At 47.3% G+C, this 25,704-nt stretch overlaps 1 protein-coding gene across 8 annotated transcripts in view; it reads left to right on the plus strand.

The window, feature by feature from the left end:
- The window catches only part of RNF216 (ring finger protein 216), a 75,273-nt gene that overhangs the window by 45,250 nt on the left and 4,319 nt on the right, over positions 1 to 25,704 (plus strand). For all 8 annotated transcript variants that reach the window (XM_008928055.3, XM_029957901.1, XM_029957900.1 and 5 more), the window contains 2 exons: positions 17,029 to 17,126; positions 19,475 to 19,697. In XM_008928055.3, the coding sequence (XP_008926303.2) occupies positions 17,029 to 17,126; positions 19,475 to 19,697 (321 nt within the window). The remainder of the gene's footprint in view (positions 1 to 17,028; positions 17,127 to 19,474; positions 19,698 to 25,704) is intronic.

The raw sequence follows: 25,704 nt of genomic DNA on the forward strand, positions 1-25,704 counted from the left end.
AGACCCTTAAAAAAGTTTAAAATTATTCTCTGCAGTCTAGAAATCTGCCTTACAGTAAGATGTTAAAGCTAAGTCTTTAAGGAGAAATGTTATGAGATCACTTGATGAGTCTGTCAGGGTACACCTCCAGAGATGTGTGTAATGTTTTAAATGTAACAGATAATGATAAGTTAGTATTAAAAGTCTAAAAGGCAAAGCTGGCTGAAAACCCATGCTTTGAGTCATCTTGGAGCTTTTGGATCAAGTTGGATATCTTGATTGAGAAGGAGGAAGGAGGAGACTTTATACTTAATTATAAACAGAATTTTTGATAGAGGGAATAGATGCTTTTAGCTATTTAATGGTCACTTCTGGCTCATTCTGCCTTGAAGTCTATTGCTGTAACATCATCACAGTCTGTAGCCCTGTGATTTCAAGCTGTGATCCAGCTAGATTGGCCAGGCTAGGTGTGAAGAGACATGGCTGGCTGACAGACTGCAAGGAGGGGGAGGCTGGACTCGGTAGGTAACGCTCTCCTGAGGATCCTGTGGAGAAACTAAGCACCATTTTGGTATTCAGGAGCAAGAGATCTGTGTGAAAAGGGCTGTAGGTCATCACTGCATCCAAAACTCTGCTTTTTGGCCTGAACTCTGCAAAACAGCCTTTGTTTTGGCGTGGTGGTTTGTTAAATGTTCAGGCTGAGGGTGGTTATTTCAGTACATGTATACTGAGAGAAAGGTCATGTTATAAACTAGGGCTCCTGGATTTCTCCTACTGGACCAGTGCACGTGGATGTGGGTGTGCAGGAAGGTCCTGCTCTGGGTTATTCTCTGCTCATTTCTGTTTGTGACTCTCCCCTTAGTGTTGAATACAGACATATATTTAGAAAAGGCTTGTCTGGAAATAAACTTCTCTTTGCAGCACTCCACCTCCTGCTTCGTATTGCAAGACTCTTTGTTCTCTCATAGTAATTTTCCAAGTGGATTAGTGCAGGTCACCAAGGCATCCACATCAGTGAAATACAGCGAGGTGTTACTGTCATCTCCCAAAACACTCCAGCACTCACCCCATTGCTTATCAGCCTGCACTCCAGTAATCCTAATAGCTATGTCAGAGCAAGATTAACAGAAAATCCAGGCAAATATTTATGGTTCACTTCAAGGTATGTATTAATCAGGAAATGTGAAGTGGGGTAGATGCTTTATGAGGAGAGCTTGGAAACCTTGCTCACGTGGGCTCAGGGATGCTGCCAGGCTGGTAAACTTCTGCTGGCTTGGGGAAAAGGTGTGGGGCTGATGGTGCAGGGAGGGATGCAGGGGCACCCCCCGGGTGGGAATGGAGAGAGGAGCAGCTACAGATCAAAAAGGGAGGGTAAGAACCTGTGTCTCAGTTGCCCTTGTATGGCAGCTCAGTAGTGAGTGAAAGGAGAAGAAACACAGACAAAGCAGAGGAGGAGCAGCTTAAGGCTGCAAGAAGGAAGCAGAAGAGCCATGCCATAAAGCAAAGTGGCATCTGGGAAATTCTGGGGAGGCAGCACTGGTAAGGGAGGTGATAGTTTTAACCATGGTGAAGACTGGTTCCCTTTTGTCTGTGGGGCTGTGCAGGTTTCTGGAATTTATGGAGTGATCTGAGAGGACTGATGAGGTACAGATTCCTCCCCCAGGGTACAGCTAGTCCCAGGTGGATTGGGTGCCTGACTCTAGTAATCCTGAGGATACTTTCCGAGTTTTAAAATTTCTCATAGTTTTCATGTCTGTGCTGACCAGAACCATGGACTCGGGGGCTGCTGTGGAGGGATATCTAGTGAGGAAGTGTGGTGGATGCTGCAGTTTTGCTAAAGTCAGAGACCAGTCTCCAAAGGGGAGAGCTGGAAAAGAAAAGGAAACTTTCTGGCTTTAAACTCTAAGAAATATCTGTACTGTCCTTAGCGTGCTATAGTCAAAAAATGCTTTGTGCCTGGCAAGGCTGTGGTGATCACTAATGCTTAAAATACCATTCCTTTTTTCCAGAACGGGGGAAAAAAGCAGGATTCTTTGTAGTTTGTGTGTGTTTGGGGGGTGTTTTGTTCTGGCTCAGCTGCAGAGCTGCGACACCAGAGGGAGTAGGTGAGCCTCGAATAGTTGCTTTCAACAAAAACCAGCAGCAAATAATCACAGCCTTTGCAAGAGGTAAATTAAAACCATCTCCAGCCTGGGAAACATGCACAGCTCAGCATCTTTTCTCCATAAATATTTCCCTGCTGTTGAATCTCTGTAACCCCTTAGGAGCCCAGCAGCTGTGCTTTTCCCTGCTAAAGGCGAGCTGCCTCCTCCCTCTGTGCTCCCTGAGTGGCTGCTGGACAGAGATTTTGGACCTGTCCATAACTGAACTCTGTGGCTCTGTCAGAACTTATTGGCCTGGAGAAAGAGTTGGTGTGAAACCAGTCTGGCCTTTCCTGCCTGGCACTGGGCAGCCTGACATCCCTGTGCAGCAGTTGTTGGCACTGGAGCAGTGGATTTGGTCATTTCCTTAGCTCCCCTCAGGTGTTTCTATTGCTGAAGCAGCACTTTAGCTCTGGAGGAGGTTGGTCTCAGTGTCTTCTGTCCCCCTTTAAACATGGGGGTTGTCCAGTCCTTGCACACTCCTCAGGGATCACTCAAGGTACTGGAAGTGTGCATTTTTCACATTTGTGGGATCAAAGCTTAGCCTTGCAGGTGGATCATGTTCTTTCCCACCCAATCTCAACGGCACTGCATCCTTGTCTACACAGAGATAATACTGTGAGGAAAACATGGAATTCTGCTCTGAGGAAGCTGAGAGCAAGCTACCATAAGAGGGCTCCAGAGCCCTGTTCTTGAGTAGGATCCTTTGTGATCTTCCCCTTTTTCTCTGTCAGCGTGTCCAAGCTGCCCTAGCAAAATCCTCTTACGCCTGCTGTAAATATTATTATTATTTTATTGCACTACTCAGGCTAGTTATGAACCTGGTCTTTTAATTTTAATCAGTACGACAAAAATGTACCGTACTACAAAAACGCCTCGAATAAAGCTTCTTTCTTTGAACAGAGGAAATTTGATTTAGTAAGACTTTTTTTTTCCCTTTCTCCTGTTGCAACCATAACCCTATAGCAGGAACTGTGTCAGTACAGATGCAGGGAGAGGTTCATCTGTATGCAGGGTGCTGTGTGCCCGTCTGGTAACGAACACAATGAGGCTGGGGATGGATTTGGGCAGGGGAGGGAGTTGTGTTGCCATGACAATACAAATTGCAATGGATGACTCTTCAGATAAAGGCACCACGTTTCCAAAGGAGGAAAAACAGTGTAAAATAAGAGCAGAAAGATGGTGTGAGTTCCAGCCTTAAGAGATGCAGCTTGCTAGAAGAACATGGGGCTCTAGGTGCTAATTCTGGAACTGTTCTTCCCCTGGGGGTGTTGAGGAGCATTTAGAAGGCCAGGCAGGAGCCAGGCCTCCGCTGAGTAAGCGTCCGGCAAGTTTTCCATGCAAATATTTGGACGTGCAGTAATGAGTGCCAGTAATAGCTGAGTGCTGACTGCACCATGAGAGACACTGGGACTGTGCACTCATAGCCTGGTTACCAGTGCAGATCCAGCTGCCAGTCTGGTACAGTCAGGCATGTTGCAGATGGATAACTATTTATGTTTTTGTTGAGCCCCGAGCAGATTCCTCTGTGTTACCACTGTCTGGAGTAGTCAATGTCCCCTGGAAGCCAGAGGCAGTAAGGGTGTATTTACAGGGAAGATAGTGAAGTCCCATAGACTAGTCCTTCTGTAAGGGCTTTTTAGGAATCTCCCTGCTGATCCTGTTTAGGTGGAATGTTTCTAATCCTACTGTGAATCCCTGTGAGAAACTGGGTTTGTTTTCAGTCATGGCCAGTGTAAGATCTGTTTTCTGTTTAGACCTGGCACTTTTTAACACAGACCCCAAAGTCCACAGTAAAACGGGCTTTTTTTAACTGTCGTTCTCTCAAAACTGTTCACAAGGAGAAACTGAACTTACCCAGTTGCCTGTAATTCAAAATGTGTTATGATTCCACTGGTGTCGCAGCCAGTTGTGTCTTGTTGCTCACAAATAGACATTCCAAGGAAGGATGGGATAATTAGAAGCAATCCAGTGATTCTTGTGACTGTATAAAAATAACAGGACTTTTTCAGGATGTGTTATTTTTAGGAGCCTCGTGTCAAAAAGAGTTTGGGGGGGGTTGCATTAGAAAACAGTAAAATGAGGTGTCATACCTGATTTTTTTGTGCCTTTTTTTTTTTTTCCTCTGAGTAAGATGCATGAAGGTCTTGCCTCATAAAATAAATTGGTGCTGTAAGTTGTTGGGACAAGTAACACAGGCCACTGACTTGCTGGCAAGGGAACATCAGCATCAGGTTTAGCAGGGACCTGCAATCAGCCAAAGGAAGTGAAGATCTGATTTAATTAGAATGTGTTTCAAATAATACACCCAAAGAAACCTTATAGCCTGAAGCTGTGTGATGCCTATCTGACCTGTTTAATTTGGTGGTTTATTGTGTCTTGGGGAGGGGGACTTTTTCCTGTCCTGTAACGAGACCCTGCTGTAAGATAGGATGTTTTTCAGGCTTCTCCTGAAAAGCTGCTCTTCCAAGGGAGAAGTTCTAGATTGGTGACCAAAACCAAAAAGTGAAGATTTTGTGGGTTTTCTGTTATAGCATATCCTCCTTGTGCTCCTGGGAAGTCAAGTACTAGTGTTTATGTGGTAAAAAAGGGGGAAGAGGGTTGAGGGTCTCAGTGGCTGCTCACTGTGGCTGCTGGGCAGCAACTAACCTGCCACACCAAACCCTCCCACAAAGGTACCTGTCTGTAGTATGTGTTACCAGAGGTTGAGCTTATGTACCTGAACATGGATAAATGAAATTCACAATAAATACTGGAAGTGGTCTTGGATGCTCTACTAGTGGGATTTTCCCTGGAGATCAAGGGGAGACTTTTAGGAGATGCCCAGAGTAAAGCAGCTTGTCCTAAGGTCTGGTGTGGGACAGAGCAGTGTTTCCTTTGGGATAAAGGGTAAGGAGGCAGATCTTCAGTGTTGTCTGGTTCCCTTCTGGCTGGAACTCTTCTGGTTTGAGAGGCTGGTGCTGGGGAGGGGAGATGCACCAGTCGTGCATGTGGGAACCACTGTAAGGAAGAAACCTGGAGCTGCTGCAAGTACAAAGCACCGATTCTTTGACTTTCTTTAAAATGATAAAGCTCCAACTGTGTAGTTTTCTCAATAATAGCAAACTCCCCCCCAAAAAAACGACAGTAAATGATGTCTTGAGATCTTAACATGTCCTGTGAGCATTACACTGACTTTTCTCCCCAGACACTGCTGTGCTGACATTATCTGCCCTAATAAGACCTGACAAACAGGGTTAACTTTTACTTCTGGACTCATAATCAGGTCTGTGGTTTCCACCTGGTACTGCTGTATTGTTTGATGTGATTCTGAAAGTGAAACAAAAGTGAAATTTTCCTGTCAGCTTTTGCTGTTGATGCATCTGAAATGCAAGGGGCAGTGTGCTGATGGCAGCCAGTGAGCGATTTTGTTTTTTTCAGTGCAGGGTCATCTCACCTTCATCTTTGTGTAAGTGGGTTTAAGCATGGCTGTGGTTATTGGTGTAAAGGAAAGAGAATACTTTTTCATTAAAAAAAAATAAAAGGAAAAGTTAACGTTCCTGATTGTATAATTTCTGACTCCTGGTATTTTTGGATTGAGCATGTCCGCATTTGAGGTCAGCAATCCAGAATAATGTCTGATGAGGAAATGCAGGGGTTTGTTAAGCAAACATAAACATGCCATAACTAAAAGGCCAAATGCATTCCTGATGTAAATGAAATTTTCAGCTTGTTAAGCATCGTTTTCTGGCAGAAGCACAAGCAGGGTTGTGTGGAAAGGTGCATATTGGGTCACCAAGGCAAAGGGTGCGTCGTGCATCTGCAGTGCCCTCACAGAGGCTCCCGACTACCCGGGAGCCCGGGGCAGAGCTCTCTGAACACTGCTCAACTCTGCCTGTTTGCTGCCATCTCTTTTTGTTTCCCTCCCCTTTTGTCTTCCTTCAAAATGAGACATCTGTGCTCCTCCACTGTCTGGTGTTGGTGCCCACATGCGTCCCTGACGGAAGCGGGAGAAAAACCCTTTAATCCTTATAAGGGGGGATGGTTGTGGCCTCTGGTGTTTCCGGAGTTTTAAGGAAGTCCCCTAAGTTCCTCCTTGTTGACTCCCCTCCGAAGAAATGTGACAGATGGGTCTTTTCCTTTTATGGCAAATAACCCTGGTTTCCCTTTGCAATAAAATCCTGGGTCAGAAGTGGAAGCGAGAAGTCGGGGAGGAGGAAGGGGCTGGTCTGACCAGCTCCCAGGGGGTGGGGATGGGATTTGCGACATAATAAATTCTAGGCTAAAATAAACCAAGTTACAACATCTACCAGGAGGTGCTGGGTTGGTTTGTTCGAGGGGTGCCATAGGTTTTTAGTTTTGTTGCTGAAGACAATTAGGAATTGTGACTCCCCTTAATTTCATGGGGAGAAGTTTATCTCGTCCAAACCCAAGGTGGTTTTCAGAGTCTGATTGAGTCTAGATAGCTCTGATTGACTCTAGGTAAGCACAGGAGGACAATACACACTTCTTTCCTACAATCACCTTCAGTCCTTTACACCAAGCAAAATGTCTTGGCCTATTACAGATGTCTTGGAATAGTTTGACCCTGAAGAGCCATTTTCTACAGCAGTTAATGTGGTCTCTGTGCCTGGCACTTGGTACTGGTGGCACTCATTAGCTGAGAACAGGTAATATTCCTCTAGGTGGTAATTGCTGATGGTGTTGGGAAGCCAAAAGCCAGCTTTGTCAGCCAATAATGTCTTTTACAAATCATCCCTGGCTCCAAATGGTTTGATGAATTTGAACCTTAAAAGTATTTTTCTAATAAAGTCAGTCTCCTGTTTCTTGCTACAAAGTGCTTCATATCCTGTTTCACAAGGTTAATGCAAATGGCTCGTTTGGCACTCGGTTTAACTGCTCCATTTTTAAGTGGTTCAGCTCGTGTTTGGTTCCTGCAGAACCTGTTGGCCTGACACTTCAGTTTTGGTTCTAATGTGGCACTTCAGCTCTGAAATTAAAAGGGGGGGGGAAAAAGAGAATAACTTGTTAGGAGAGTCTGTGGTGATGTTCCCAGGACTGTTTCATTCCAACCACCTCTCACCAGATCACGGTGTCCGGTTGCAGGTTGGGACTTCTCTTCTGGGGAAAGGTGTTTCCATTCCTTGAGGCTTGACTATGGGAAGGCCAGTGGGGTTTGCTGACACAGAAAGCCTCTTCCCCAGGGTTACCAGCTGGTCAGTAGGAGCTAAACACTTCCCCACGTGCTGGAGAAGCACTTTGGAAGTGGTTTTGAGTAGCATCCGCATATTCTTCAACTCTGTTTTAACGATGGGGTGTTTGAGATCACACCATTTTATTTTTTCCTTCCTCTCCTTGTCTTTACAATAGACATCCCGGGAAAACGAGAACAGGATCTGGAAGTGGCTCTGGGGCTGGGGAAGTGGCTGGAACTGGTCTGTTTCTAAATGTCTCACTTGTGCTGCCAGAATGGTTGATTAAATCTTTTGGTGTCCCACGCTCTGCGTTTCTGTCCATGGCTCATTCCCCTCTGAGGGTGTCATACCAGTCCTTTTGGAGGACCTGCATGTACAGCATAACTTAATAATCCTCCCTTTGGATAAAGTAATCCCAAAACACCAGTCTTGATCTTTACCTGCATCCAAAGCGCTCCATACTTGCCGTTCTTGTATTTTTTTTCTTACTGTACGAGTGAAGGAGGAGGGAGATGCTCTGCGTGCAGTAAAGGTGACCAGTGGACCCCTGTCCTGCAACAGGAGCAGCATTCCTTGGCAGCCCTGGGTGTTAAGATGGCTTTCCTTCTCCTAAACCAGCCAGGATTCTCCCCTCAAAACTGAATTGATGTCAGCAATACACAAAATATTCTGGTTTGTTTTGCTGTCGTGGCTGGGTCATGGCAGAAATGACTGTTGTTACTTGAGGAATGGCCACTGGGTCTCAGACAGATCCCTGGAGACGAGGTGGCTTGTGCTTTTTGGGGGGGTTTTGGAGGGGTTTTTTTCTGCTTTTACAAATGACAGGCTTGCAACAGCTCTGGTTTGTAGACAAGTCATGCCATGCAAATGGTTGAACAGCACGCTTAGTTAAACTCGAGTGCTCTGTGAAGCAAGAGGGGGGAGAGGGGAACAGGTCTGTCTGTGATCAGTGTTTGTGTGTGTAAGGGAAAGGGAACTGTTCACTCTGGGGTTTCACAACTCCAAGGCTTGCAGCTCTTCCCATCTCACTTCTGTTGTGATGGCCCTTCTGCTCAACACTGGGACCTCACAAGTGTTGCAGTCATTGTTTTTGGTCTCATTTTCGCTGCCTCTTGCCCGGTCTCACATGGCTGTGTGGAAGTGAGCTTGTCTTGCTGCATTACCAGCTGTTGTTCAGAGCTGGGCCAGGTGGAGAAGACTCCCTTTGGAGTTGCTAACACAGTTTAGCTTCAATGTCTGCAGATCTGAGATGGTTTTTCTCTTATTCCAAAGTGTTTCCAAGCCCCGCATTTTTCTGTGACTGTTAAAAAAGGTGAATTGAAAGGGATTATGTGACTTAACTGAAAATTAAATTACAGATTAAGCAATTCTTCGATGTAGAAGACAAATGTGCCCTGAATTACCCTCATTTGGCAGGACATTGCAGCACTGCTGTATTAACCTGCCTGTCCTCCTGTAGGAGTTAAGGCGGCTGATCGGCTTTGGTCAAGATTAGGCTGGGCTCGGGGTCAGCAGGCACTTTGCTCAATGGTCTTGGATCTCTGTATCCCCTCTGCCCTGCTCCTTGCTGGGGCTGGTGGGTCCTTCCCAGTGTCCCTTTGCTCCCTGCAGCCTTGGGAAGGCACATTGCATCATGCAGGACTAAACAGCCTTAGCAGGGCTTGAAAAACCACCCACAAATTGCAGTTTTGATGGTGGTTTTTTGCTACTTCTGCACCAAACAGAAAGCCAGGCCCAGCTGGTGGGTGCTTTAGGTACAGGAGGGAATGGAAACATCACCTAAGGGCTCTGAAAGAGGAATCAGTTGCCAGCACATCTCTTTCCCTGTTTACTTTTCAGCACTTTCTTTTATTTTGGTGTATACCCATTTACTTGATATCTTTTATTGTTATTATTGTTGTTGTTACTATTTTGAACAGGCATCTGAACAGTTTTTGTGATGCAAGAAGAAATCCAGTGCACGTCTACACTGGAGCTTTGGGGTGAGCTCTTCTATCACACTGCACTTTTCAGTGCTTTTGCCTTTTTAGAAGTTTCAGCAGCTGCTGGGCAGGCCAGGGGCTCTGGTTTCACCACTGCTTTATTTTAGCAAAGTGAATGAGCCACAGATGAGTCAGTGTCACACTGGCGAAGGTGGAGGTGAGCAGTTCACAGGGCCAATTTCATTGCTCTGCTGTAAATACTGTTGCTATAAATACTGTAGTTTCAGGGCTGGCTGCTGTGTGGCTCAGTTCAGGAGTGCAAATCTGCCCTGTTTGCACAGAGCTTGTGTGGGGAGCAGCAGCAGGTGAGAGGTGACCCTGTACCACACAGGCGCTAAAGCAAGAAATCATCTGAATTTTGAGATTTCAAGGAGGCCAGATATCAGTTTGCTTTCTATTTTCTTGATCTTTGCTCATCCCCCAACACTTTATTTATTTTTGGTTTACTCTGACCAGTTTAACGTTAGGAGCACTACCCCTCGTTTGGCTTTAATTTCCCTGGCAGAGCAAGCTGTGCTTTGCCCAGTTTGTGAGGGTGGATTTGTACCTAGACCAAAGCTAATTACCAGCATTGCTCTTGCTCAGTTCACCTTTTCCCATCCCTTGCTGGTGTTATGATGACCTGGAGTGTGAACTTTTGCTGTAGGTAGAGAGTACAGTTAAAAAGGCTTTAAATTGAAAGCGAAGTGGGTTAATGCTGCTAAATTACCATCAAAATTGCCTTATTGCAGAGGCTCCTTAAAAGTGGTTTGTAGGTGTGTTACATAAACCTGGGTCTCCACGCAACTGTTGATGGAGGAGAGGACACCTGTAATAGAGCTCCTTGAGCTGATCCTTTTGTGATAAAACAAAATCTGGAACACTGCAGGGGAGCCATCAAAAAACAGGACAGATCTGGAGGAGGCTCTCTCCAGTTCCTGCCACCCAAAGCCCTGGGTAGGGATTTGTGTCTGGGGCGGGGGTGATGGGGGGATTTGTTTATCATGTGGTGGTGCAAGAGGGAAGTTTCAAAATTAACTTCAGTAATTGTTCCTCCTCTCAAGTCTCACAATGCATCGTTAGCAGGTACCTCTGCAAATAAGATACCTTGCTTTGGTTGGCCTTATTAACCTTCTTGGCGTCCTTGGGTGCAACCCCTGGAGTGACCTTCCTGGACTTATCCTTTAAAAATCAAGCTGCTTGTCTTGAAATCTAAGTCTGTTCCTCTCCCAAGGTCTCTATTGTTTCCACCAGCTCCACAGATATTTAGCCTTGCTAGATTTCATCACTTGAGTTCCAGCTATTGGAAGCAGCATCCCATTTTTGTGTGAGATTGTGTAGAGGATTACATGGATAACCTCCTGGATCTCTGCTGAATGGGGCAGGGGAATCTGCACTGGGGGAGAGCAGGAGGGGCAGCTGCTGAGGCTTTGAACTCCTCTGCTGGTATTTAATTATTTACCTTGGCTGGGAAGGCAGTAACTGTTATCTGCAATCAGTCCAACAGATCTCAAAGCTGTGCTTGACAATTACAGATGCCTTTCCAGGAGCATGTGCCGAGTTTCTCTTAACTTTTTCCCTGGGAAGGAGTGATATGACCTCAGGTATAGTGATGGAGCCAACATCTTCAGTGTGAGGTCCCAGGCTAGATTTAACCTGTCTTTATAAAGTGGCCAAGCAGTGGTTTCCTCTACTTGCAGTGCAAGTGGATTCAGGTTGGTGGGTTACCACCTCTGGGTAGGTCACAAAGCCAATCCTAAACTTCCCAGTGAGCTGAGCTGGAGAGATGCTGTGTGTGATCCCAACCTGCTCAGCTTCTGAAAAAATGTAATTTTGGGAGGGAGAGCTTATCCTTGTGAGAAACACTTGTTCCTCAGCTCAGGGGAAGGGATCCTGCTGTGATGGATGTGTGATGCAAATACCTTTTGATGTGTTCCTCACACCCCTGGAGCTTGAGAGAAAGTAGCTTTGAAACAAAGATACTTCTTTTTAAACAACTCAAATAATGAAAAAGCCTTTGTTTTGTACAAGTTGAAATTAAATCATGATCATTCTCAGTGAAAGAGCTGGGTTTTTTTGTACTCTGAGTGTGAGATGAGCGAGCAATTTCTTGCTAGCACCATTTCCACCTCTGACCAGCTCCAGGGTCATGCTGGTGCTGAGCAGCACTTCTTGCATGAAGCTGCAGATATTTTTGCTCCATAGGTCTCTAACCACTTCACCCAAACCAGCTGCTGATCTGGCCATTTAAAGTCAAGCTCTGGGGAGAGGAAAAGCTTGCTGTGGTTTGGTCTGTGTGTTCCAGGAACTTCTGAATTACAGATATGAGATAGTCCTACTGACTTAGGCAAGAGGTGGGAGTTACCACATATTTCTGGTTGTCTGATTTGAACACAAATGATCCAAAACTTCGTGGGAACCAGCCTGCCAGCACTTTTCTGAAAGGAAAACAGCACTGAGTATCCCCAGTGCCTTAGAGATGGGGAGGGAGTACAATATGCTGAATTTAACAAGAGCAGGCAAAACAGGAGGCGTTCCTTGGACTCATAATGTTTGGTAAGGGGGCTTGATATAAAAGCTCTAACCAACCTTTTTAAAGGTTGGACTCTGATCTTGGAGGTCTTTTCCAACCTTAATGATTCTATTTTATGGTTCTCGGTGGTGTTGGATAAAAATGCATATTTTCTTTATCAAGCTTTTAACTCTCAGTCACTCTTAGGTCTCTGTTTTTACACCCTGGAGCGTTTTTACAGCCTAGTCTTGTGCCTCTGCTTTATTTCTCCTGGCAACCTCTCCCCTCGCAGAACAAACCATGCTCAGGAGAGGAAACCTCAGTTTTTCCCGGGTTTCTCTTGGCTGCTGCCTCCTCCTCCTCCTGCCTGTCCCTGTGGTGTGAGCGGCCGCCGCTGAGCGGCAGCGCTGCCCGGGGAACAGCCGAGCTCCCGGGGGAGCAGCAAACACACCCACTGGCACCACAGACACCCTCCCAGCCCCTTGCTCCTCACCCCATCACCCATCCAAGGCACGGCGTTCATTTCTCCACACTGCCTGGATTTTGTGTGTTTGGGGTGGGTACCTGCCGGCAGCTCCGGGACCAGAATATTCCCACCGGAATATTGGTGCTGGAAGGAGCTCTCTCTGCACTGGGGTCCCACCTCCCCATGCTGGGTGTTTGTACCTCCCTAAAGAGGGGTCTCTCACCCAAACGGATTGTCTTGGGCTGGATTACAGTCTCTTTATCCCAGCTTAACATGTAGGAAATCCCAGAAACAGCCCTGAAGGAGTGTGTTCATGAGAGCTTATCCATGCTTAAAGGTTGTATTCATTTAGCTACTTTTGCATCCATTTTTAGTTAAGGTCTGTGCAGCTTTGTGGGGAGGAAGGCTGTGTGGTTCTTTGTTTTCCCATTAACTCATCTGGTTGGGAATCGCAGCTCTTTAATTAAACGAGCGCAGTACGGAGTGGCCCTGAGGTGCTGTTCTGAGGCACTTGCATTCACATCTGCTTTTGGGTAAAACTGGGCCTGTTTGAGGTTGGCCTGTGCTATTGTGTGTCCGAGAGCAGGAGGAAGCAGCGAATCAATCACTGGGGCTCCATCCTAACGTTTCACAGGGCGTTTTACCTCCCTCCCAGCAAACATCCCCATGTGTGCAACCGGCAGAGACCACTGGAGTGAGCACCTCGCCCTTCCTGGGGGATGCAGGGAATCGAAGCGGCAGCACAAGGATTTAATTAACCAACATATGGAAAGCTGAGGGAAGCGCTGGACCCGGCCCAGAGCCACCACTGGGAGGGGAGGGCGGTGCCGACAGCCGGGTCCATCGCCTGTTGTTGTTTAAGTTGAGCTTCCCCCACCCCCTTTGCGTTTTGCTCAGTAAGTGGCTTCGTGTAAACTCCTACGGCACAGGCAGGAATGCCGTGGGCAGTCGGGCTGGGATCCGTGGGTATCATCTGATGTTTCTGTCCATGTGGCATTTGTTTGGGTTGCAGTCAGGAAAAGCTGCTGCATCTACAGTTGCCAGCAGTGCATACAACAGCCTGACTGTGGCCAAGAGGGCGTGGAGACTGGCGGGGAGAAGTTGATTCCTTGGAGTTTATGGGTTTTTTTCACCTCCTGATCTGTGGGTTGGACCTTGGAGAGGTCCATTTTTAGTTGATGATAGATTGGAAGAAAAAAAGTTTAGGCTGTGCTTAAAACTGTAGCATCCATTGGAAGTGCTGAGGAAGGAAGGTGGTAGGTTTTGCATAAAACACTTCCTTGCTACCACTTTTAGGTGCTGGGACAACTGACAAGGGCGTTTAAGGGTTGTGGTGCTAAAAACCAAGTGGCCACCCTTAGCCAGGCTGGCCCTGAGCACAGAAACACCGCTGACCCTGGGAACAAAGGATCCTCCTGAACCCAAACATGTTTGTGCTAATCCTGGCTGCTTCCTGGCAGCCAGGGGGGAGGAAGCAGAGCCACTACCCCCAACAGATGTACAGTGAGGAGATTACAGGGTGCGATTAAACACCCTCTCCATCACATCCTCCCCTCCTCGGCCGGGCGCATTAATGGGCTGTCCCAGGCTGCCTGCCAAGCTCGGGCAGATGTAACAGGCAGCAAATACTTAATCTCCTGTATCCGTGCCTGGTTTGGAGCTGCTTCCCAATGCCAAGGCTTCTGCAAACTTCCCTCGTGGGGAAGCTGGGAGCTGGGTTGGCTGTCCCTGCCTACGAGGGCAGGGGAAGGCAGCAGAACACATGGAATTCTCACCATCCAGAAACAATGCATTTAGCTGAAGTGCTGTTAAAACTAAAACTCAGGTACTCCTACATGAATACAGTAGGGTACCAGAAAAGGAACCGAGTGCCAGAAAAGTTGGGAAGGATCTTTATTTTGGTGGACTGACCTGCTTTTTGTCTGCTACACTTTGGAGTAGATTTCAGGGCTGGGAAGGACTTGTTCCCTCTTTGTGTGGGTTTAGGTGGTGCCTGATATTGCTGTAACCAGTCTTAGTGCCAAGTACTACTCTTCCCATGGAAATAATCTAGACTGGTTGCAAAAAAATCATCTATTCTACTGTGTGTTTAGGTTAATTAATATGGTAATGGCAGAGTATGTTCCATTATCAAACAAAAAACTGATTCTAAAATACAAGCACCCATTGTGGAAATTGTAGAGTTCGGAATTGTCATCGTGTGAGATGTGCAAAACCCTCATCAGTCAAGTGGGTTGGATTTGACTCAGTAAAAATTAATCAAACTCACTTTTCTTGGGCGAGGGCTGTGGCCTCAGTTCTAGCACTGGAGCAGTTGCCGTTGTCTGAACCACGGGCTCCCTCCCAGTTCTGTGTGAAGGGGTCCAACACGAGCTCCTGTAACCACCAACAACGTGCCATTGTCTTGGGTAGAGGGAAAAGTTCCATCAGGTTCTGCTAATGACACATGAATGGTCCATATTCCCCTGCCTGTGTTCTGGAGAGGATGTGGCACAGTCAGAGGCAGCACCAGGTGACACTCGGGAGTCTGGAAGCCACAGGAACATCCCCTGCACGGGGTGCACTGGCACAGGCAGAGCTGCCTGTGGGTTTGCAGCTCCTTGAGGACAACACGGCTTGGGAGGGATCCCAGAAATGTGCACAGCTGTGATGGACCCGCTGTGCTGCAGTCACACGGAGAACCGGATACCTCCTGTCGTGCCATCCCAGGAATCTCCATGGCCGTGCACAGAAATGCCTTTTCCTGAGTGCAGGAGACAACTGTTTGGCAAACAACAGCAGCCTGGGCTCCAGGGAGAACGTTGTTTCCAGTAGCTGCCAGGCTGGAGGCAGTAAGAAGAGGCAAGGGGAATGACTCGGGACGAAGGTCTAAGCGGCACCATCTGCTTCAGAAGGGCATAGTTTCTAATTCGGCAGCAGAGGAGGCTCCTGGAGTTAAGTAATTGGGAATAGCAGGCTCCTGGCTGGAAAGTGTGCCAACCCTCCTGGCAAAAAGCTGTTAAATCTCTGTTGCTGGCGTGTGAAAGCAGTTCTGTGTAACACGGCTCCAAAGGCTGTTTTTTAACCCTTGGTGTACGTAAAAAAACACCATGAGGCACTTTTGATCTTGGAATGGCATGTGGCCAGGTGTTGGGAATAAAGGGGGAAGGTGGGTCCTCATCGAGGTATGTGAGCAGCTCCAAGTCTGATCCTCCAATGCTTCCAACAGCCAGATGTGGGCTGCCAAAAATGCACACAAAATGGTGCCTGTTTTAACAGCTTTAGCAGGAAAATACAGGGGTGTGATGAATGATTCATGAAGATCAGTAGAACCAAGGTATTTACTGCCCCTTAAAACCAGGGCCTGCCTGCCAAGGAGTGCATTTGCAAGGTGAGTGATCACAAAATCCTCTGCTGAGCTTTTGGGACACCCAGTCATACACTTGGCTCTGCTCTTGCTCCAGCCCTTACCCCGCAGTCTGCAAACATGTCCAGCTCAGCAGCCAGGACGAGGAGCCTTTCATTCTCCAGATGAAAGCACGAGCTGTTGGGCATCTCCCAGCGAGCACAGATACAAACAAGTCCACATTTCACACTCCCCCCTCCTGGGGTGGCTTCCTTGGAAGCTTTGGCCTTCATCCTGTTTGTCTGATTCGCGATCAAAAGAGCGTTGCTGCCTACGTGTGTCTTGAAGCAGTTCCTTCTATCGTGTCTCATATAAACGTCCAATTTCTTCATTAAAATAAAATTAAGGCAATGCAATCAAATAAGATCTGTCTCTGCCGTCGTCGTCTTTTGCTGATAGTGAGACCAGGGCTGGGAAAAGCTCTTTTAGGACCTTCTTTGGTGTGCAGGGGAAGAGGATGCTGCACAGCCATATGGGTTTTCCTGCCAGGGGGAAAGTTGGATCTGAGAGCCTGAACCCCAGCCATCCTGGAGATGAAACAGTTGGATTGTAAAACATGTATTTTTTTCAAGTTTGATCTGGATGTTTTTTAATCCTCCTCAAATTAAAGGAAAAATCTCTTGTTTGGCCCAAAACAAAATTATGTTTTCTTTGGCTAACCAGCCAAAAAATCAGCTCTGTCCCCAGTGTTGGTCCAAGCTCCCATGCCAGTTGTGCCTCCACAGCAATCCTGCTCCATGCAGCTTTACCAGTCCTGTATTAGAGCCTTGTTGCTTAAGAGTTTGCAAGAACAAGAGAGCTCAGTCACTTGTATAGTTCAGCTATTCTGGTTAAATTTGTAAATATTTGTTCATATTTCATCTCTGTTTTATGGATGTTTTTCCATGTTCTGCCTTTCTAAGCTGTTTAATCATGTAAACTGCTTTAACTTTATTTTGTGAGGTTTTACAAAACATTTTTTTATATATGTATATATTTGCTGTTATGCCTGGTGAAGCACAGTTTTTGATGCAGCTGCAAGGTTTCCATCGCTTACAGAACTAAAAGCCCTTTATATGAAGGAGGTTCTTGGTCAGGGAACAGATGAACTTGATGTACTTTAGGCACCACATTTTCACCTCTGCAGTCTCCTGTGGGATATAACCAGTGAACCTGGCAGCTGTCCCAAGAGTTTTAGGTGAACTAGGATTTATGGATTAATTTTGTATCCATTTTCTTGTGCCTTGTCCCTTGGCTCCAATTATTTATGGACTTTGGTTTTCAGCAGAGGACAGACCTGCAGACCTCTGTACCATCCTCAGCTGAGAACCTGCAGCTTGGTGGGGGAAGAGATGGGAATTCTTCCAGTTCCTGGTGCTGTTAGTGGTGTGCTGGGTCTTTTCTTCCCTTAATGTTTGTTGTCCTCCTCAGGAAACGTGCCGGAAGTGCCAGGGGCTGTGGAAGGAGCACATGAACCTCACCTGTGAGCAGCTGGCTGAGAAGGACGACATCAAATACAGGACATCCATGTAAGTGAACTCCATAACCAGGGAAAAACAGGAGTGTGGATGAACTGGTAACCAGAGTACACTGGGCAATGGTGTGGAGGGGGTGAGACCCCCACTGCCCTCGTGACCCTCAATTTCTGCTGGCTGTCACTGCCTTCCACCAGAGGGGTCCTGGGGATGTCAGAGCTGAGGGGTCAGGCGGCTCCCAGGATGGGATTTCTGTCTGTGAAAGATACTTGGCAGCAGATCCAGCTGGTAATTTGAGAATGTGGGAAAGTTGTCACCAGCCCAGCCTGCTCCTCTGGCTGCCCCGGTGTCTCCAGGCTGGCACCTGCTCCTGCTTGGAGGTGAGAAACCCCCATTAGCATTGCTGGGGGGAGAAGGGAGGTGTTGCACTGAGGCAAAGAAGTGGATTGAGTCACAGTAAGTCCTTATTACCCTTTGAAAATCTGGAGTGGAGACCTGCACTGTTTGCTCAGCTGCTGCTTTGTGAGAGGATGTATTTTCTTACAGAACCTTGTCCTTGTTTCTAACCAGTTTGTAGGAATTGTTACAGAAGGGAGTCACATTTTGAAATGGGCAGGTGTCAATTCCGAGTGTTTCCGTGAATTCTTTTCAGTTTAATTTCTCTTGTTGCTACAATAAATGACAAAATCCTCTGCCTTGAGGAAATAAGGGAAGGTTCATCCATGGGGTTACACGTCTGGTGCAGCCAAGTGGGGCTTGCCCACATTGCCTAATCCTTTCCTCTGATTTAGTGTGTCTGGTCTGAGTTGAGGTTTTGAATGGGATTTGAATGACTGTTGCTTGCTCATCCCTCAGTCCCTAATTCAGAATAAAATCTTTACAGATTTGATAGCTCTTCTTTTCTCTGCCACTCCTTTCCCTGTAAGAAAGAGGGGTGAGAGGGAGGAGGAACGAGTTGTCATGTCCCTAATAAGGAAAAAAAATACAGGTTTCAAAACCTTTAGCAGAATGTTGCTGTGCATAGATGAGTCTACTGTCTGATACAATAAAAACTTCCTTTTGAAGCCCTGCATAAGGAAAGGGAAGCACAGCTGGAGTTCAGGCCAAACTTCCTGCCTTGCTCAAAGTTTCCAAAAAAAAAATCTGCATCAACAGCATCCTGTTGAGTAGAGGAGGGAAGAGCAGCTGCAGCTTGGAGGAAAGTCAGTCTCAAGTTGGTTTTTTTGTCTCTATTCTTAGCACATCTCCAAATGCCCAAGTGCAGGTCATGCTGGGTATAACTGTGTGGGAGCTTTGGGTGGCTGCAAAGCAGAGAAGTTCCCACCTCACCACTCCCTACTCCTCTGGTTGTGCTGCTGGAGCAGTTTGTGGGGCTGTGATCCTCAAAATACCTCCCTGCCATCTCCCAAGTAGCTGAAGTAGCTGGGTGGAGATGCCTGGCTAAGGATGATCCTTCCCCACTGCCAGGCCAGCACAGAACTGTGCTTCCCTCCATGAAAACACTCTGTCTTTGCTCTTCTGTCATCAAATCTCACTTCTAGGTTGTGAACTAAAGCGTAACATGATCTCCAGCGGTTAGGAAATTGGCCCTTAGGATGATAATTTATATTCTTAAGTCTTTTAATTAAATGACCAAGGCTTTCTTCCATTTCTGTGCCAAAATAGTATTGCTGCGAGCTGAGCCTGTGCTGGAGCGTGTGTCGCTGCCAGAGTGTCCCTTGGGAACAGGGACTGTGCTTTTGTCCTGGATTCCCACTTGTGCTCTGTTTAGAATGAACCCATCTCTTAAACCTAAAACAGCAATTTTCCAATTTTCTGGAAAATCTTAGGAGAATTTTAGGAGAAGAGGGAAAGCCAAGACTATGGGGAAAGATGTGACTATTTTTCACTTCCTGATTTAAATTTAACAAAAAACCAAATAAATCTGGAGCGTAGCAGCCAGGCTTGGAAAAGAATGTATGGTCGTGGCAACTTGTAGCCAGAGCAACATAAAACCAGCTAGAGGTGACAGCCAAGGGTTTGCTTTTCCCGAACTTTATCTCCCTGGCTGTATTTCTCTGCAGCCAAGTCAAGCATCCACGTGCCCTTTGGCCCTTGAACTTGCTGCTCCAATTCCTCCCAAGCCAGAGCCTGGTGCTTTGGCTCTCATGGAAACCAGGATCAGGGCTGCAGCATGCAGCCAGTGATTGACTTTTTTTTCACTTATTTTGTTCTTGAGTTGTCGTGGGCTGGCTCCAAGTGGAGCTGAGCCTGGACCTCTTTGGAACAGCGGTGGAGTGTGGGGATGGTGTAGGAGGAAAGAGGAGGGGGCTAAAGCATCGCTGGGGCAGTGTAACAGTAGTTGTACCACAGGCTGGTGAGTCAAAACACCCCTTTGGTAACTCTTCTCCCTCCTCCTGCAGAGAAGAGAAGATGACAGCTGCCCGGATTAGGAAATGCCACAAGTGTGGGACCGGCCTGATTAAGTCCGAGGGCTGCAACCGCATGTCGTGCCGCTGCGGCGCCCAGATGTGCTACCTCTGCCGGGCTGCCATCAACGGCTACGACCACTTCTGCCAGCACCCCCGCTCCCCCGGGGCGCCCTGCCAGGACTGTGCCAAGTGCTCCCTCTGGACAGATCCCACAGTAAGTAACAAAGGGGTTTTGTGAATGATTCTCACCCCAGTTTCAATCACCGTTGCACGCCGGCACATTGAAATATGCACCTTCCACTGGGGAGAACAGCTGGTTTTAGCCAACTCAACTTTTTTCCCTTCCCAAGGGCAGCTAAAAACCACACTGTCCTGCATCAGCACAGGGTCACATCTGACCACAGCTTGGAAGGAGCTTGTGTCGCTTTAGGTAAAACAGCTTCTGTCAGATGAGGGCTGGAAGTGCTCTGAGCACTGTTTGGGGGAGCAAGGCTTGTGGAAAGAGCTGGTGGGGAGCTGCTGGCTCCAGGCACAATAGCTGGCATTGGGATTATTGGGACTCATTTCTACTTTTGCAGCTGAGATGGTGTTGGCATGGCTTGGCATCTGGAGGGAAAGGTAATTGTGGTTTTGGTGCCCAGATCATCTGACTGCTGATTCTGAGTCCCATCACAGCGATGGAACCTTTGGAAAGCTGTCTGGGAGCCTGGAGTTGTAGTTGAGTCTGTTCTCAGGGCTGTTGTGAACAGCTGCAAAGGGAGAGCTGAAGCATGGAGAGAGCTGTGAGAGAAGCTGTAGTAACTTAATACAGCTCATAGCTGTGACAGACATGGGAAAACTTGCTGCAGCATCTCTGTAAATAGAGGTCTTCAATACCAGAAATCTAGAAGGAATGTTGGTAGGAGCAGGAGTTGAATTTCCTGATTTCAGCAAAGCTGTAGAGCAACAATGTGGATCTGCCTTCCCTGGGCTTGTCTGAGCTTCCTTTTTCCCAGTGTTTCTTTGTCTCGGGCTTCTGTAGCTTTCCAGGCTGCTCCCAGCCCCCCTCTCTGCAGGGGATGTGCACAGTCCTGTGTCTGCATGGAGCCAAGGAAAAGCCACTCTAAATCCTTCCCTTCTACCTGCAGGCTCTTGGGGATCTCCCAGCATGTCTCAACCAGCATAAACTTCCTAGTCCTCTGCTTGCCTGCTTTTATTCCCTGCATTATCCTGTCAATGTAAGCTGTTAAACCAACACAGACACCTCCTTCCAGGCACCCCTCTAGTGTTTCCAACACCTGGTTACGTGCTTCTGGGATTCCTGTCCCACTGCTCCCCATTTTCCACCAGGATGCGAATCCAGGGTCCGGCAGCGCTGTCATCCGTTGTTCCCGTCAGGCTGGTGATTGTGCTGGGTGATGGCATTTGTTCAGAGCCAGAGAAAACATGAGGCCCCTCAAAAAGCTCGTACTGTACTTTCAAATAAATAAATAAATAAGCAGCACAAAGAGGCCACTGTCACCAGGCCCTTTCCAGCTCTCTAATTAACCGATGTTGTGGCAAAGAAAAATTTCCCGCTGTCAGCACAGGGCTGGCACTGCCTGCCCTTGTATTTTTTTATTATTTTTTGGATGACAGAGCGCTGGTGGGCTGGGGAGGTGAAGCTGGGTGACTGTCCTTGCTGCAGTGCAAAGAGTAACGTGAGACTCAACTGCTGGCTTGAAGCCGAAATGGTGGTGGGTACCTGTGTGTGTTTTCCTCCTTCATAAGGGGCTTAGTGACACCATCCCAGCCCTTCCTGGGTGATCTGTGCTCTCATATGGGATGTGAAAACAGGAGTTATCCTGGTGGGTGTGAAGAGGAGAAAGGAATTGGAGGATTTGAAAGAGCAAAAGACCATTGCATCAGCAGTGTCCTGTCCATTGTCAGGGATGATCTCCACCTGTGAAGGATCTGGTTTGGGTCTCGCTCCCTATTATTTACAGCAAAATTCAGGTTTCTTTAAAATGGGGAACCCTTGTTCTTTTCCACATGTTTAATGTTTTCCGAGCCTGAAATGATTCTTGTGAAAGTATAAGTAAAACCTATTCATTAGCTTGGGTTAAAAACAAATTAAAGACAGTCCTCTAGGAACGGCATCTCTTAGTCTTTGTCTCAAGTGATCTTGAGAGAGTAAAGCAGAAGCTTCAACATTTCCCATAATTAAAGGTTAGTTAAAATCTTGTCCCTACGCTGTAATCAGGCTGGAGTCTGATTGAAGAGTATCGCTGCAATATTTGCTGGCTCTGGGACAAGCTGCAGTCAGGCTGTGGGCAGCAGGAATTGTTTAATCCCTGCGTTTCTTCTGGAGCTAATTGGTGCCCTGTGCCCCTGTAGGAGGTGAACATGTTCCAGGAGATCTTCCCAGGAAGCTGCTTGGCCAAAACTCCTCATGTGCCTGTCCTGCAGCCCATGGGGGCTCTGGCTCGGCTTGCTGGGAGCTGCAGGAGGGGCTGATGCAATATTGCCAGAGACAAAGCTAGGGAAGGAGCAGTGGGAATAAAGCTGTTAGAAAGCATCCAAAGGAAAGCCATGAAGATGGGGAAAGGTCTAGAGGGGCCATACAAGGAGCAGGTGAGGTCACTTGGTCTGTTCAGTTGGAGAAGAGGAGGCTGAGGTTAGACCTCATCAGAGTCTGCAGCTTCTTCATGAGGGGCAGCAGAGGGGCAGCTCTGATCTCTGCTCTCTGGTGACTCAAGGGAACAGCACAAACCTGTGTCAGGGGAGGGTTAGGTTGGATATTAGGGAAAGGTTCTTCCCCCAGAGGGTGCCTGGGCACTGAACAGGCTCCCCAGGACAGTGGTCGTGGCCCCAAGGCTGCCAGAGCTCAAGGAGCATTTGGACAGTGCTCTCAGGGACAGGGTGGGATTGTTGGGGTGACCTGGGCAGGGCCAGGAGGTGGACTGGATGATCCTTATGGGTCCCTTCTAGCTCAGGATAGTCTAAGATTCTATAAATTGGCTCTGGGACACGGGGGCTGTGTTTACCCTGATTTCTAAATATCTGTGGCAAACCTGAGCTTGCTGTGTGCATTTTATCCAGCTTTTACAAATCCCGTGATGCAATTTGATTAATGCATTCTGGCTGTTTTGGTAAACCAGGTTCTGCTCTCAAATGTATCATTTTGAATTTAATACTCATCTCTGGGCTATCAGTAATGTTGCACAGAGGCTTTTTTTTGGCTTCAAAGTTTAAGATGTTTTCGGTAAACTCTTCAACCCCTCCCAAAGGCTCATTGCTAAAGTTCAAAGCAGAAGGCTAATCATCATGAGGTGTTTGCAATTATCCCTCCTTCTGGTGTCGTAAAAAGATGATGCTGAGCGAACACTGTGCAAAACTTCAAATGCATTAAGGAAATGCATGAAGTGCACGGCGCTGCCTTCAGGATTTGGAAGGCGGGGGGGAAACTCCCCTAAATTTAGGATGTGGGGTTTGTGGTAGATTTTTTGGGTGTTTGTTTTTTTTTTTTAACTGCTATAAAATGCCTCGGTCATAAGCATACGGTTAATCCAGGGAATTCGCAGAAAGCCATCCATGTGGAATGCCTGTTGCTAAAATAACTCTGCATTTCTTAAACGCCAGCGTGTGCTTCGTCCCCATCCCGGCCCCCCTTTTCCTGCAGCACTGCGGATGCCCTGTTCCAGTTACAACACAGCCTGCTTTTATCCCTGCTTCCTGCTGCATGGAGGAACACGCCGGAGACAGCCGATGCCTGTTCTTGCTCAGGCTCTCCGCAGCTGATCTGGGAATGATTTGAAACAAAACCCCTTAGTCCTTTGGAAGCCTCTGTCGCGAAAAATCATTTCAAGTTTATTAGTAACGGCTGCGGCCACACGTACGTGGAAAAAGAAAGCAGTAAAAGGGGGCAGAAGGGGGGAGGCAGTGGTGGTGGAGCACTTTCTAAAGTAGGGGAGGGGTTGCACAGCCCAGAAATAGTCACCAGGTCTCTTGTTTTCCCTCCTTTCAGGAGGCGGCAGCCGCTTTCCTGTGACACTTAATAATTAAAGATAACGAGAAGCACAGGAGATAAAAACAGAGCTTTCAAAAGCTCCCTGGCTGGCACTTTTGTTCTGGGCAGAGGAGGTTTTATTTGGGGGGAGGTTGTCTCTGTGTGACTTGCTGAGCTTTTATCTCCTTTGCTGCTGTATTTTCTCATTCCCAAGGGCAGCTTGTTTCTCCTTGGGCTCTTTCTGCATGTGGCAGGACCCTGTGTGGGTGCTGGATGAGGCTCCCCTGCACCAGCATTGTTGTAACAGGCCTCCCTGCCATGAAAAAGTGTCTCTCTTAGCAACCCAACCCGTCTCCTCAGCTAATCCATCCACAGACTGAGCCATCCGTTCTGCTGTGATTGGCTCCGTGCTCCCGCATTCCCTGGATTCAATGGGAGAGGGCTGAAAGGAGAAGCCTCCTCCATGCCCAGATCCTTTCCCAGGTGGGGGATCCAAGGGCAGGCTCCCACACTGACCAGGGATGAGTGTTTATTTTTTTTGGCTCTGGGACTGGGGATGGCTCCTGCACGGAACATCCTGACGGTGAGTCTGGGGCAAAGCTCAGTCCTGTTTTGCCTCTTGAAAACACAGCTGCTGTTAAATAAGCACTTTTGTTTTCTGCAGTGTTTGCAGATAAAGAGGGTGAATACATCTCAGAGATCTTTGCATTTTCCTCTTGGCCACCTCCCTTCTCCCGTGATGCAGCGGAGTGTGGGGAAGGGCTGTGCTGAGCATTGCCTGCATTTCTGCTCTCACAGGAGAGCCAAGTTACATCCTTGCTCCAAAAACACATGGGCTGGCCAGTGCTGAGACTCCCTCAGGGTGTGGGGGGTTGCTTTTTTCTTTCTCTTCTTTCTTTCCCCCTTTTTTTTTTTCTTGCTGTAGGCAAAGCAGCTGACAGGAAGATGACTGGTAACTTGACAAGATGAATCCCCTCAGTCCACACAGCCTGTGAACAGGCTATTAAAATTATAATCTAATCCTTTATTAAGGGGCATGAACCTGCTCAGGGAAACGGACACAAGGAGCTTTTGAAATCTGCAGCCTCCACCTCATGTGATGTTAAATGGTTTCTCACCACAAAACCAGCCATAAGTGTGCTAATGAAATCTTAATTTTTGGTGTGGGTGCTTCACCCTTCGATGAATCTGTCATCTCTCTCTAATTACTGTGGAATCAAAAAACAACCAAAGAATTAGAGGTGTTTTGCAAAATTCACTAAAATAGCACTGAGACTTTTTTTTTTAAATTCTAACCTGCACAATATGTATTAAGTAGAACTTGTGGCATCAGTTTTCTTTCAGGAACACCCTAAAATTATCTTGCTGTTTACATATCATCAATTCTTTTGTTCCATCGGGGATGTGGCTCTTTCCTAAATACTGCAGTTATTGAACTGTGCTGTGTATTCATCACTTGCCAAATTTAATGTCAACCTCTTAAGTAGGAAGGTGCATCTTGTGCAATGTATTTTTGTTCTTTTGATATTAATGGATACCAGTTTTTCAGAAATACTGATGCAAAAAAAAAAAAAAAATTCCAGGCCAAGGGTTGGTATGTGGGATTAAGCGTAAGCACTTCTTAACCTTCCAATGGGAAAATACACTTTTATCAGCAGAGAAGCAACAGAGCTGATAAGTGCTGTTCTTGGGCACATGGTTTGTTGTGCCTCTGCTGCAATTTGCAGAATTAGTCAGGAACTCATCATCCTGATCCAGGTCTGTTCCTGGCAGGTTTTTTGCACCCGGGGCGTGCTGTGAGCTGAAACCCAAGAGGGGTTAAGTGGGGACCTCTGGCTGCTGCATTTGTGGGGGGTGTTTTATGTTGTCCTTGGGAGTTAGGAGTCGTCTTGGAGGTCTGGCAGATGGGGTTTGCTGTTCCGTGTTTCCCGTGGCGCTCTGGGAGCCGCAGTAATTGAAGCAGCGTCACCCTGGTGAGGGTGCAGGTGGCTCCTGGCCCTGGGGCAGATGGATGTGTCCAGCCCCATTAGGAAGGAGGTCAGCTGCAGTTTAAACTGGGAGGGTCGAGCAGCCTTTGCTGCAGGAGGATGTGCAGAGTTGTGCTCTTGGTGTGTCTGATTCTCCAGGTTTGTGCAGGGCTGACTGGAACTGCAGCATCACCAGTGGTGGTGTCCCTGGAAAGCACCATTTCAGAGGGTTAATCGTAGATTTTTGTTGGAAGGGACCTTAAAAATCATCTCCACCCCTCTGCCAT

This window comes from Manacus vitellinus, unplaced genomic scaffold (genome assembly GCF_001715985.3).
Source record: "Manacus vitellinus isolate BGI_N305 unplaced genomic scaffold, ASM171598v3 scaffold_12_pilon, whole genome shotgun sequence".
Taxonomy (NCBI): domain Eukaryota; kingdom Metazoa; phylum Chordata; class Aves; order Passeriformes; family Pipridae; genus Manacus; species Manacus vitellinus.